Source organism: Moschus berezovskii, chromosome 22, assembly GCF_049115385.1.
Source record: "Moschus berezovskii isolate FMDL1 chromosome 22, NW_MosBer_1.0, whole genome shotgun sequence".
NCBI classification, from domain to species: domain Eukaryota; kingdom Metazoa; phylum Chordata; class Mammalia; order Artiodactyla; family Moschidae; genus Moschus; species Moschus berezovskii.
In genome coordinates, this window is record NC_142481.1 from 23,424,818 (window position 1) to 23,437,096 (window position 12,279).

The following is a 12,279-nucleotide window of genomic DNA, read 5'->3' on the forward strand; positions in this document are numbered from 1 at the left end:
GTGGGGCTGCAAAGAGTCAGACATGACTGAGCAACTTTCACTTTCACTTTTCCCCTCATATCATCATTTAAAACCAGAAGGTAGTGAAGAAAATGCCTGCAAAGCTCTTTCTTATAGGGAAAACATGTGGCCCAAGAATTGTACATTCAACAAGTCTACAGTTCACCTCTAAAGGCAATAAGCAAATATTGTCAAACGTATAAATAAAGGAAATACAGTTTCCATAATCTCTTCTTGAGGAAATGAGAAGGGTATGACTCTTATTTAAATAAGAAACAAATGAAACTCGGGAAAATAAAGTAAAAAATAACTGACTGAGCTAACAGAAGATAGAAGAAGGAAGATGAGATGTGGCACACTGAGAGCCTCAATCAGAATACACTAAAGCACATACACAAGCAGCAACACACACAGTACACACAGTCTGGTTTTAGTTATGCTCTGGGAAAGAAGCAGATAGCCCTAGCTTTGGAAGAAGCTGTGTTCCCTGCCCTTGAAGCTAGAGGATGGCTATGGGAAAAAGATGAAGCAGTGAATAACTAAAGCTGGCAGGGCTCAGAAAAAGAGTTAAATTGTATGCATATCCTAGACAGGAGAGGCAATGGCATGCCAAGAAGAGCAAAACAGCCTGAGGCAATCACTCCTCTTGAGGGAAATCACTCTGAAAAACCCTCAGGAATAGCTAGGAACCCTTTGAGAGGGGGCTAATCTCCAGGAGTTCAACTAAGGGAGGCTCAGACCATAATTTGTGCATAAAAACTGAAGCATATAACTCAAGAAAGTAATTTAAAAGTAGGAAATAAGACCCACTCTAAAAACATGTTCCTGAAGCCTGGATCATATGGTTTACATTCAAATACAGAAATATCAAAATAGCTATTCTTTACAGACTAAAAGGATGTATTTGTTATTGGAAATGAGCCAGAACAGACAAAAATGCCTGTTTTAATAAACAATGAAGAATTGTTTCTTCTTCCTTTCTAGTAATGACAGCTCAGTTAAGCAGGGACTTCTTTTTCTAGAAAGATAACCTAACTGGGCTTGACTAATATAATACTCAGGATTACTCTTACTCTGTAAACCATAGTGTTCGGAAGTAGCTAAGGAAGAAATGTGACTAATCAAAAGTTATTTATACTCTGCAATTCTTGGTGTTAAATCATAGATACCAACACCAACAGAGGTAGAAAAAGAATATATAAAACAAATCCAATAAGGGATTAGTTCGCCCATAAACAGTAAGTACTGCTTAGTTCTTACTGTTTTAGAACAGTCACATTACTCCAGGATCTACTTTATACACAAATACAACAGAAAGCAGCTACCTTTTGATGTGTTGTTTCCCTCATATCTAAAAGTTCAATGATCTGCGGTCGGCACATCACACGGGTGTTGGCCAGTCTCTGCTCTGTGGTGAGGGACATTTCCTTCAGGAACTCCGAGGGTGTCAGCTAGAATTGAAAACAACAGGAGCTGAAGATTCATAAATGGTAACACTGAAAAAGTGTTTTCATAAGTGCTGGTAATGAATAATTTGTGTTTATAGCTTTCAGGATAATTCTGGAATGCTGCTAAGTTCTCTTATAAAACATTTAAAATAATTAAATAATACAAACAAGCTTTTTGCACAATAATTTGAAATGACATATGGCTGCCGTTTCCTTATGATTTTAAAGGAATCACACAAAAGAACATGGGGTTGGGGAGAGGGAGGGCAAGAAACTGCACAGGAGAATGTCCAACGAGCTTAACATTTATGCTCAGAAGAGCATAAAACTCTAGGTTTCTAAAATCACTTAAGGGCTTCAGAGCTAAAGAGTCTGAGATATTTCTGTTTCTCAACTGAAGTTACAACATGCAAGCAAAGCTTTTGGGTGTTGGAGAAGGCAATGGCAACCCACTCCAGTACTCTTGCCTGGAGAATCCCAGGAGGAGGAGCCTGGTGGGCTGCCATCTATGGGGTCGCACAGAGTTGGACATGACTGAAGCAACTTAGCAGCAGCAGCAGCAGCAGCAGCAGCATGTTATACCTGGTTAAAGAGAAGTCTTAGAAAATGTAAAGGATCTGGGAAGTGTGACTGTGCTGATTAGGAATGAGCTTGAACTTTTTAGAAATCATAAGAGCACATTCATATCTTGTTTCCAAAGAGCTCTCAGATGATCATCAGATACAACAGTCAGTCACATCCACTTACCCAAATAAGAATATAAAATGCTTTAACACTTTCTAATCTTATGAGAAAAAAAATGTTACCTATCATTTAAATAACCCAGCAAGGGCTTACCCAAGACCAATTACTATTCATTGCTTTGTCTGTATAGTCTTACTTCAACTGATTCACGTAAGCAATTTAAGCCTCTACTTTGATGTATGTAATTTCAAAAACTTCCCAGGCTTTAAAAGGTAGCCATGCTCTGTAGCAAGCTACCATGTTAACTAAACTGAGAATATTTGATATTCTGAGAATGCCAGGCAGCCATTGTCATTCTCCAGAGGAGAAAGATACTTTTTCTGAGAGATACTTCTCCTCTCAGAGGAGATAAGTTACTCTGAAATTCTCTGATACATTACCATTCGATTTACTTCATCTTCTGCAACCACCTTTGGACTCAGGGGTGGTAAAATCTTGCTTTGGAATCCTTTAAGTGTTCTCACTAACCCCATATGAACAGCCCCCATGGACTCCTCAATACTTCTACTTGTCATTTCTAGCTATTTCCTCTGTTTACCTAAGAATGAAAAAAAAGAAAAAAGTTTTAGAAAAAATGCAGTTAATTTCTGAATATAGGTCACATTTTTTGAAGCTTTTTCAAATACAGGAAGGTTTAGAAAATACTGATCTTCAAAAATACATCCAGTACTTGGAACCAATGCCTTAACTGTAGGAGTCTATTCCATGAGCCAGTCTTGAGTTAGCCTTATCCCAAACCCTGGGACCCCTTTTAGACAAAACAAGTGATTCTGGACTAAGCTCAGGGAAGACATGAAAACACAAGCAGCTCTTACATTTTGGTACTTTTATCTTCCCCTGATAAACAAAAACTGCTCAACAAATATACTTCATAGTTTGCAACTTTATCTGCTTATTTGACAATTCTCTCTCATGACACCCTTCAAACAGAATAAATATAAGGCTTCAGGCCTGTGCAGCTGGCAGAGAATTGAAAAAGGCAGCATAAGATGATATGGGGAAGAATTTTCTGAAAATGTTCTGAAGTTTATAGTAATAAATAAGGCATTAATCAGCCACCCAATACCTCCAAATCAAAGAAATACGACATTTCCCCATTGCATATATTTCCTTATACTTCTACCAGGACATTTGCAACTTTGGGAATCCATTTATGACTAAGTAGGGGCTTCCCTTGTGGCTCAGCTGATAAAGAACCTGCCTGCAATGCAGGAGACCTGGGTTCGATCTCTGGGTTGGGAAGATCCCCTGGAGAAGGGAAAGGCTACCCACTCCAGTATTCTGGCCTGGAGAATTCCATGGACTATATAGTCAGTCCATGGGGTTGCAAAGAGTCGGACATGACTGAGTGACTTTCACTTTCACACTTTCACTTATGACTAGGTAGGGATTTCGATTTTTAGTAATAGCAGGCTAGATTCTTTAACCCTGTGGGGGAGAAATGCTTGATATGACATCAAATAAAAAATCCTTAAAATCATTAAAAGTTCAAAAGACAGTAAGGCATTACCAGACCAAACTGGAAGAGAAAGAGGAGCATAAAGGAAAATAGATATGAATGAAAATGTAATAAGGGACACTGAAATAAAGCAACAAAACACCCAAAGAAATGAATACGAAATTTTAAAATTAGAAAAACAATCAGAAAAAAAAAAGATGATTGAAATAGAAAACAGTCAAAGAAGTTCTAACATGCTATAACTAGAGCCAATAAAGAAGAAAAATAAAGTACTGGAGGAGGAGAACTAATATTTAAAACTATAATCCAAGAAAATCTTCCATAAAAAAACAAGCAAAAGGGATTGGTGGTTACCCAGGAAGATTGACCCAAAATGATCAACTCTGAGTCATATCTTAGAAGAACTACTAGACCTTAAAGAATTTTTAAAATTAGCATCCAGACAAAAAGTCAAAATAATGTATGAAAGCAAGAGAACTAGATGTCATTAACTTTGTAAAAGCAATCCATGAAATGGGAAAACAGAGGAGGAATATTTTCCAAAAACTTTCAAAAGCCTGAGCCAGAGATTTTACAAGCAACCAAGCTCTCCTTCCATCACAAGGCTACAGAAAAGGAGTTTTGAACAAGCCAAAGCCCAGGGAATATTATAAACATGTTCCCTTCCTGAAGAATATACTAGAGGATGGGCTCATTCAAACAAAAGGACACAATTTTAAATGGAAATTAAGAAAAGAAAGCCGAAAACTAGATAAAGATTATTAGTAGTTGTATAAGAGGTAGGAATCAAACCATTTAATGAGATAGAATAAAGAAGAATTAAGGGATTTGTGGTAGAAAGCCTCTGTGATGGCAGCCAATGATACCTGTTTCTAAGCATTCAGGTATTTATATAATCCTTCTCCCCTTGCGTGTGGGCTGTACTTAGGTATTGTAACAAATACAAAACAGCACAAGTGATGGATGTCACATGTGAGATCAATTATAAAGAGAACTGGTTCCATCTTGGGCCCTGTCTGGCTCTCTCTTGGATCACCAGTTACTATACTGTAAGGACACTGAGAAATCTATAGAGAGGCCCATGTGGTGAGGAACCAAGGCCTGCCAGCAATGACATGAGTGGGCTTGGCAGTGGATCTTCTAAGGCCTGCCAGCAACCATGGGAATGAAGGCAGAGTTGCCAGCCCCAGTTGAGCCTTGAGATTACTGCAGTCTGGGCCAACAGCTTGACTGGAGATGCATGAGAGACCCTAAGTAGGAATCACCCAGCTAAGCATCTTCTAGATTCCTGACCTACAGAAACTGGGAAAACAAATATTGTTTTAACCTATTAATCTGGGGTAATTTGTTATACAGCAATAGATAAAAATATAGGCACTATAAAGGGTTTACATACAAAGAAAACTGCTGAACATAAAGATTAAAGCTCCTAAATACCAAAAGTAATTTTAGAAAAAGCAAAGATGACATACTAAATAAAGACTAACAATAAATCACATACAATATACATAATTATTATAAATAGGAATTGTGATATCACCAGCATGGTAGAATAGGTAGTTGCCAACTTCAGTCCCACTCACATAAAGACCATCTATTAACAGCATTTATCCATAGACAAGACACCTTTGAGAAAATCCCGGAACCAAGGGTGAGACTGAAGCACTCCCTTGGATCACAGAGACTTGGAAAAACCTCAAAAACATTTTATTAAGTAAAATGAGCCAGTCACACACACACAAAAATACATATTGTGTGAGTCCATTCACATGAAGTGACCAGAACAGGACAGTCTCTATAGAGAAAAAGTAGATTAGTCATTGCAAAGGTCTGGGAGGAATGAAGGGATAGAAGAGTGACAACTAAAAGGTATGGGATTTCTTTTTGAAATGAAAATGTTTACAACTGACTATGGTAATAATTGCACGTGTTTGTGAATATACTAAAAACTGTGGATTGTATGTACACTTTAAATGGATGAATTGCATCCTGAATTAAATGTGAATTATTGTATCTCAATAAACCTGTTAAAATATATTTTAAAACATTAAAAAAAAATCAGTCCTTAAAAGTTGAAAAGTGAAACAAACCTTGCTGTATATTAAGTTGGTGTCATAACTACAAAGAAAAAACAATTATTCTAAACAACCTTAAAACATGATTTTTGACTACATATCATCATTGGATAGTAGTTTTATTGTCATAATATTGGTAATAATATTTTAAAAACAAGTAGCAATATAAATATTGTTAGGACTCAAGCAATTCAACATTAAAAAAAACCATAAAAGTTCTTATATTAAGAAATACTATAATCTTAAATTTAAATTGCAAATATGAGTTTCAGCTCATGATTATTTTCTCCTTTTAAACAACCTGCCTACTGAAAGACCCTAGAAGCAATGAAAGCTCAGTAAGCGATGACAGTCCCAGGACGTAATGTGGTCTTTAAATACTACTTCTCACTAAAAGAAACCATACTCCTTAGAGAAATGAGTAACTCAAGGTCTGGGGCATGAAATGGATAAGATGAACTTGGGATATTCCACTATACTGAAAAACAAGAACGTGGGGTTGAATCTAAGGAGCCCAGAGCAATTTGAAGGAGTTTTCATTCACCAAAGACAGGACAATTTGGGAAAAACAAAAACAAAAGTGTGCAATGGATTCGTCTTTAAAACTCCAAGTTCAAAAAAGATACTAAAAAAAAAAAAAAATCATTGGTCACCTTTGGAAGTTGCTAGGACACAAAACTAATTATTTTGGAAATAATAACAGGGAAGAATCAACCATTTATCCTGTCCCTTTCTGTACAAATTGCATCATAAGTTATCCAAATAGTTTATGAGGGAAAATTATTCTTCATAGACGAACTCCAGCTAATAAATGCAGAAGAAATGACAGAAAAATAATCACCATTTTCAGCCTCTAATGAAACGAAGGATCATCAATGCCAGAACCATTAGGAAGGATGTTGTTAAAGAACTTTATAATGGCTCAAACAAGCTAACAACACCTGAGCCCTCTACATCAATCTTAACACTAAAAGAGTGAAAACCAGACATATTATGTGCCTCCTGACGTGATGTAGTACACAGCACCACCTGTGTAGCACTATTAACACAAATCTTAACCTAAATCTAATTAATCTCTAGATCTACCAGCTAGGGTACAGGAGATCAGGAAATGGAGGAACATGTGTAAGAACATAATTAAGGCATATCAAGAATGTAGAAAATGTTACAGGAAAATGACCCACTTCACTAAACTAGTAAACAGTGCATGTGTGCAAATATGAACACCTGAGAGGGGTTGGGGAGGACAGTTATGAATTAAGAGAATCGCTCCAACAATAATGACATACATAGATCATAAGCAAAGGGAGAGAAGAGGCATATCATGCAAATGTTGGTCAAAAGAAACCAAGAAGGGCTATAATAATATTAGATAAAGTTGACTTCAAATTAAAGAAAATGACCAGGAACAAAAAGGGACATTATGTAATGTCAAAGGGTGAATCTACCAAAAAGACACAACAATCATAATTATAAATGCACCAGACAACTTATAAAATATATGACTTGAACCAAGCTTCAAAATATATGATGCAAAAAATTAAAACAACTATACAAATCCACAATTGTAACTGGAGATTTCAACATTCCTTTCTCAACAATTAATGTAAGTATTAAGCAGAAAATTAACAAGATAGAGGAACTAAACACAACCAACATGATTTAATCAATATTTATTGAACAATCTGCCCAACAGCAGCAGAAATGTACATGCTTTTCATGTATCCAAGGAACATATACAAAGATAGATAATTTTCCAGGAAACGAAACAAAATTCAACAAAGTTAAAAGAACTGGAATCATTGCTGGTTAACCACTGTGAAATCAAATTAGAAACACACAACAGAAAGACAACACAAAATCTCCAAATACTTAGAAACTAAACAATAAATTTCTAAATAAACATAAATCAGAGAAGGAAAACCAAAAGTATGTTGAATTGACTGAAAATGAAAATACAACAGTTCAAAATTTGGAGGAGGTTGAGAGTTATAACACTAAATATTTACATTAGAAAAGAGTAAAAGTCAATTATGTCATCTAAGCGTCTAAGTCCAGAAATAAAAAAAGATGACCAAATAAAACAAAAGCAAACAGGAGCAAATAATAAAGATAAGAACAGAAATCAGTAAAATTAAAAACAGAAAAGCAATAGAGAGAATTAATCAAAGATCTGATTCTCTGGAGAAACCAATAATACTGACAAACCTCCAGCAAAGAAAGAAGACACAAATTACCAAATTAGGAATTTAATAAAAAAGGACAAACAATATAGATATCAGAAGAATAATAAGGAAACACTATAAACAGCTGCACACTCATAAATTTGACAACTTAGATGTATTGCTTCGATTTCTCAAAGAACATACTACCACAACTTAATATGAACAGATAATCTGAATAACTCAAAGTATTATGGAAAAAGAATTCATAATTTTATAACTCAAAAAAAAAGAAATTTCTAGGCATAGATAGTTTCACTGGAGAATTATAGGAAACATTTAAAGAAGAATTAACACCAATACTATCTATCTTTTTCAGAAAATGGAAAAGAAGGGAACACTTTACAATTCATTTTATGAGGCAAAGAGTCGGACATGACAGCGACTGAACTGAACTAAACTGAAGACAAAACCAAAGAAAGTAGTACCCAAAAAACACCTAAAAACCAGTATCCTTCATGAATATAAGTGAAAAAAAAGTTTAATAAAATATTAAAAATCTTAACAAGTTATTTAGCAATATGAAAAATTATTATATGCCATGACCAAATAGTTTAATTCCAGGAATATAAGTCTGGTTCAACACTCAAATTTCAATGTAATCCATCACATTAGCAGGCTAAAGAAGAAACATCATATGATCGTATCAATTTATGTAGTAAAAGCATCTGACAAAATTCAACAACATTCATGATAAAAAAAAAAACTCCCAGAAAACTAGGAATATAGAGGAACATAATAAAGAAAATATACAAAAAACCTTACAGCTGACATCACTGTTGATGACTAGTCACTAAGTCATGTCCAACTCTTTTGCAACACCATGGACTGTAGCATGCCAGGCTCTTCTGTCCATGGGATTTCCCGGGCAAGAATACTGGAGTGGGTAGCCATTCCCTTCCCCAGGGGATCTTCCCAACCCAGTCGAACCCCAACTCCTGCATTGGCAGGAAGATTCTTTACCACTGAGCCACCTGGGAAGCCCAGTTGACATCATAGTGAATGGTAAAAGATTGCATGGTTTCCTTGTGAAGACTGAGAACAAGGCAAGGAGGTCCACTCTAACCATGGCTATCAGACATAGTATTGGAAGTTCTAGTCGTGCTAGGAGAAGGAAAAAAAAAGAAATAAAAAACATGTAGAGCAGAAAACAAGAAAAAAAACTCTCCTTAAATGCAGATGGCATAACTGTCTACATAGATATTCCCAAAGAATCTACAACAAACCTCCTAGAACTAACGAGTAAAAACATGCAAACATCATTCATAATTCTATATACTAACAATAAAGATGTGGAAACCAAAATACGATACCATCTGTAACTGTCATTCCTTCAAAAACAAAGTAAGTGTAAGTTGAAAAAAACATATAGAAGACTTGTATACTAAAAATGACAAAGAGCCAATTTAAAAAATCAGAGAGTATCCAAGTAAAAGGAGATCTATGTTCATGGATTGGAAGACTCAACATGGACATACTTGGTGGAAAAGTGACATTATTCTACCTAACACACAGTCCAATTAGAAAATGGACAAAGGACATGGAGACATTTCATTGAAGATGTATCAAACACAAAAAGCATATGAAAAGCTGTTCAACATCACTCGATATCAGGAAAACGCAAATTAATACCATGATTAAATAATACCATAATACCACATACCTATCAATCACCTGCGTATTATGACAACAACTTAGATGTGGGTACTATTAGTCTCCCCGTATCACAGATAAGAAAACAGAGGCACAGAGGAGGTAAGTAACCTGCCCCAGTTCCCACACTAGGAAAGGGGACAGCTGCACGGAGAAGCAGTCATTCTGGTTCCAGAGTCCACACCATCAACGGGGACACTATTCTGCCTCTACCCTGAGATTCTATCCCCTAATATCTCACAAACTGACCTATGCCTTTTCATCCCTGCTGCCTTCCTTTATTAATGTTACTCTCATGGCTTGTCTGGGTGACTGCAACAGCTTAACTGACCTCCCTGCCTCCAGGTCTCCACTCCCACTCCACTCCCACAGCCTAGTCACTCTCTACACTGCAGCCACAAAGGACTATTCTAAGGGGAAAACCTGGTAATGCCATTCCCCTGCCTGAAATCCTTTAGTCCGGAATACTCCATGAGGCTCTCAGCATGACATCCATTCCAGGAACCTGCCCTTCTTGCACTTTATGCTCAACTCACAACTCACCAAGTCTCAGGGGCTCACACACCTCCAGACTTACACATAACACCTGGAATGCCTTTCTTCTACCCTACACCCCTCTCTCCAGTTAAATCCAGCTTGTCTTTCTGGAATCAAGATGTGGCCTCTTTCAGAAAGGCTTCCCTGACTATCCAGGGCTGCCACTTGTTTACTGACCTCACAGGTTCTCATGCTCACCCTATCATAGCCACCTATCCATCTCCTTTTCTGCCCTGAGACTGTTAAGTTTCCTGAGTACAAGGATTTTCTGTTTCTTATCACTGCATTCCCAGAATCCAGCACAGTGCCTCATACACACGCTTATTTAATAAATGTGTTTAATCAATGAAATGGCTTTCACAATCCCCAAATTGCCAGGCTATTTCATACCTCTATACCTTTAAACAGACTCATCCTTTCTTTTTACATTCATATCCCTCTCTGCCTTGTGAACTTCTATTCATCCTGTAAAACTTACTTCAAGGGTCCCCAGAAGTAAGGCTTTCCCTAATGCATTCAAAGAATGCCAATCGCTTTGTCCTTTGCACATGACTCTTACTGAATGTAATATATTGTACTACAACTATCTGCTAACAAGCCTGTGTCTACCTCAAGAATATAAGCTCCTTCATTGTACAGACCATGTGTGACTGCCACAAAGGGACTCAATTAGTATTTGTTGAATTGAATTTAATATTAAATCATACTCATTAAAAGAGAGTTTTTACGAGGTCAAAACATTTCACAGAGGAACAATTTCCCTCTTTTTCCTTAATTTGAAAATAAACTTCCAGCTCCTTCCAGGGTTTCTACCTAACAGTCCAGTTACATAAATGTTCAGTAGGCATGACACAGTATCTTCTTCGAAAGAAAACAGAGAAAAATGCATTCTCATCCAGCTTAGGAAATAGAACCTGGCTTGGAGTCTCTGTTCAGTTCAGTTGCTCAGTCGTGTCTGACTCTTTGCGACCCCATGAATCACAGCACGCCAGGCCTCCCTGTCCATCACCAACTCCCGGAGTTCACTCAAACTCATGTCCACAGAGTCGGTGATGCCATCCAGCCATCTCATTCTCTGTTGGCCCCTTCTCCTCCTGCCCCCAATCCCTCCCAGCATCAGAGTCTTTTCCAGTGAGTCAACTCGTCGCATGAGGTGGCCAAAGTATTGGAGTTTCAGCTTTAGCATCAGTCCTTCCAATGAACACCCAGGACTGATCTCCTTTAAAATGGACTGGTTGGATCTCCTTGCAGTCCAAGGGACTCTCAAGAGTCTTCTCCAGCACCACAGTTCAAAAGCATCAATTCTTCGGCGAGGATGCAAAGATGGTAGCAAGGGTTGCTACACACACTTTCAAGGTGGCTCACTCACACAGCTAGCATGTTGTTCCTGGCTGTTGGTTTCAGGCCCTTCCCTCATGGGCCTGTCAACAGGGATGCCTCAGTGTCCTCATGGCACAATGACTGACTACTTCCACAGAGAGCAGTCCCAGAGACAAAGGGAGAAACTGCGTTGTGTCCTCTGTGGCCCAGAATTCACACACTATCATTTAGGCAAGATCTATTAATCACACAGATCAGCCCTATTCCATATGAGAAAGGCCACACAGGGACGTAATTACCAGGAAGTAAGTCGGACACAACTGAGCAACTGAAGTGAACTGAAGGATCGTTGGGCGGAGAAAGCACTGGAGACCCACTCCAGTACTCTTGCCTGGAAACTCCCATGGACGGAGTAGCCTGGTAGGCTGCAGTCCATGGGGTCCCAGAGACGGACATGACTGAGTGACTTCACTTTCACTTTCAACTTTCATGCATTGGAGAGGGAAATGGCAACCCACTCCAGTGTTCTTGCCTGGAGAATCACAGGGACAGCAGAGCCTGGTGGGCTGCCATCTATGGGGTCACACAGAGTCCAATACGACTGATGTGACTGAGTAGGAGTAGCAGCAGCAGCAGCAGCAAGGATCACTGGGAGCCATCTTGGAACCATCTTCCACATCTATCTCATATGTTTTATTAGGAGGATTAAATGACATAATAACTATATGTCACTTTGTACAGTACTTGGCATATAATTGTTCTTAGTGTTATGGAGAAGGCAATGGCAAGCCACTCCAGTACTATTGCCTAGAAAATCCCAT

At 37.8% G+C, this 12,279-nt stretch overlaps 1 protein-coding gene across 1 annotated transcript in view; it reads right to left on the bottom strand.

The window, feature by feature from the left end:
• Positions 1-12,279, bottom strand: part of HYDIN (HYDIN axonemal central pair apparatus protein) — a 415,120-nt gene that overhangs the window by 320,303 nt on the left and 82,538 nt on the right. The window contains exons 3-4 of the mRNA XM_088830541.1: positions 2,573-2,730; positions 1,326-1,451 (exon numbers count right to left, since the gene is read on the bottom strand). Of these exons, the coding sequence (XP_088686667.1) occupies positions 1,326-1,451; positions 2,573-2,707 (261 nt within the window). The 5' untranslated portion in view covers positions 2,708-2,730. The remainder of the gene's footprint in view (positions 1-1,325; positions 1,452-2,572; positions 2,731-12,279) is intronic.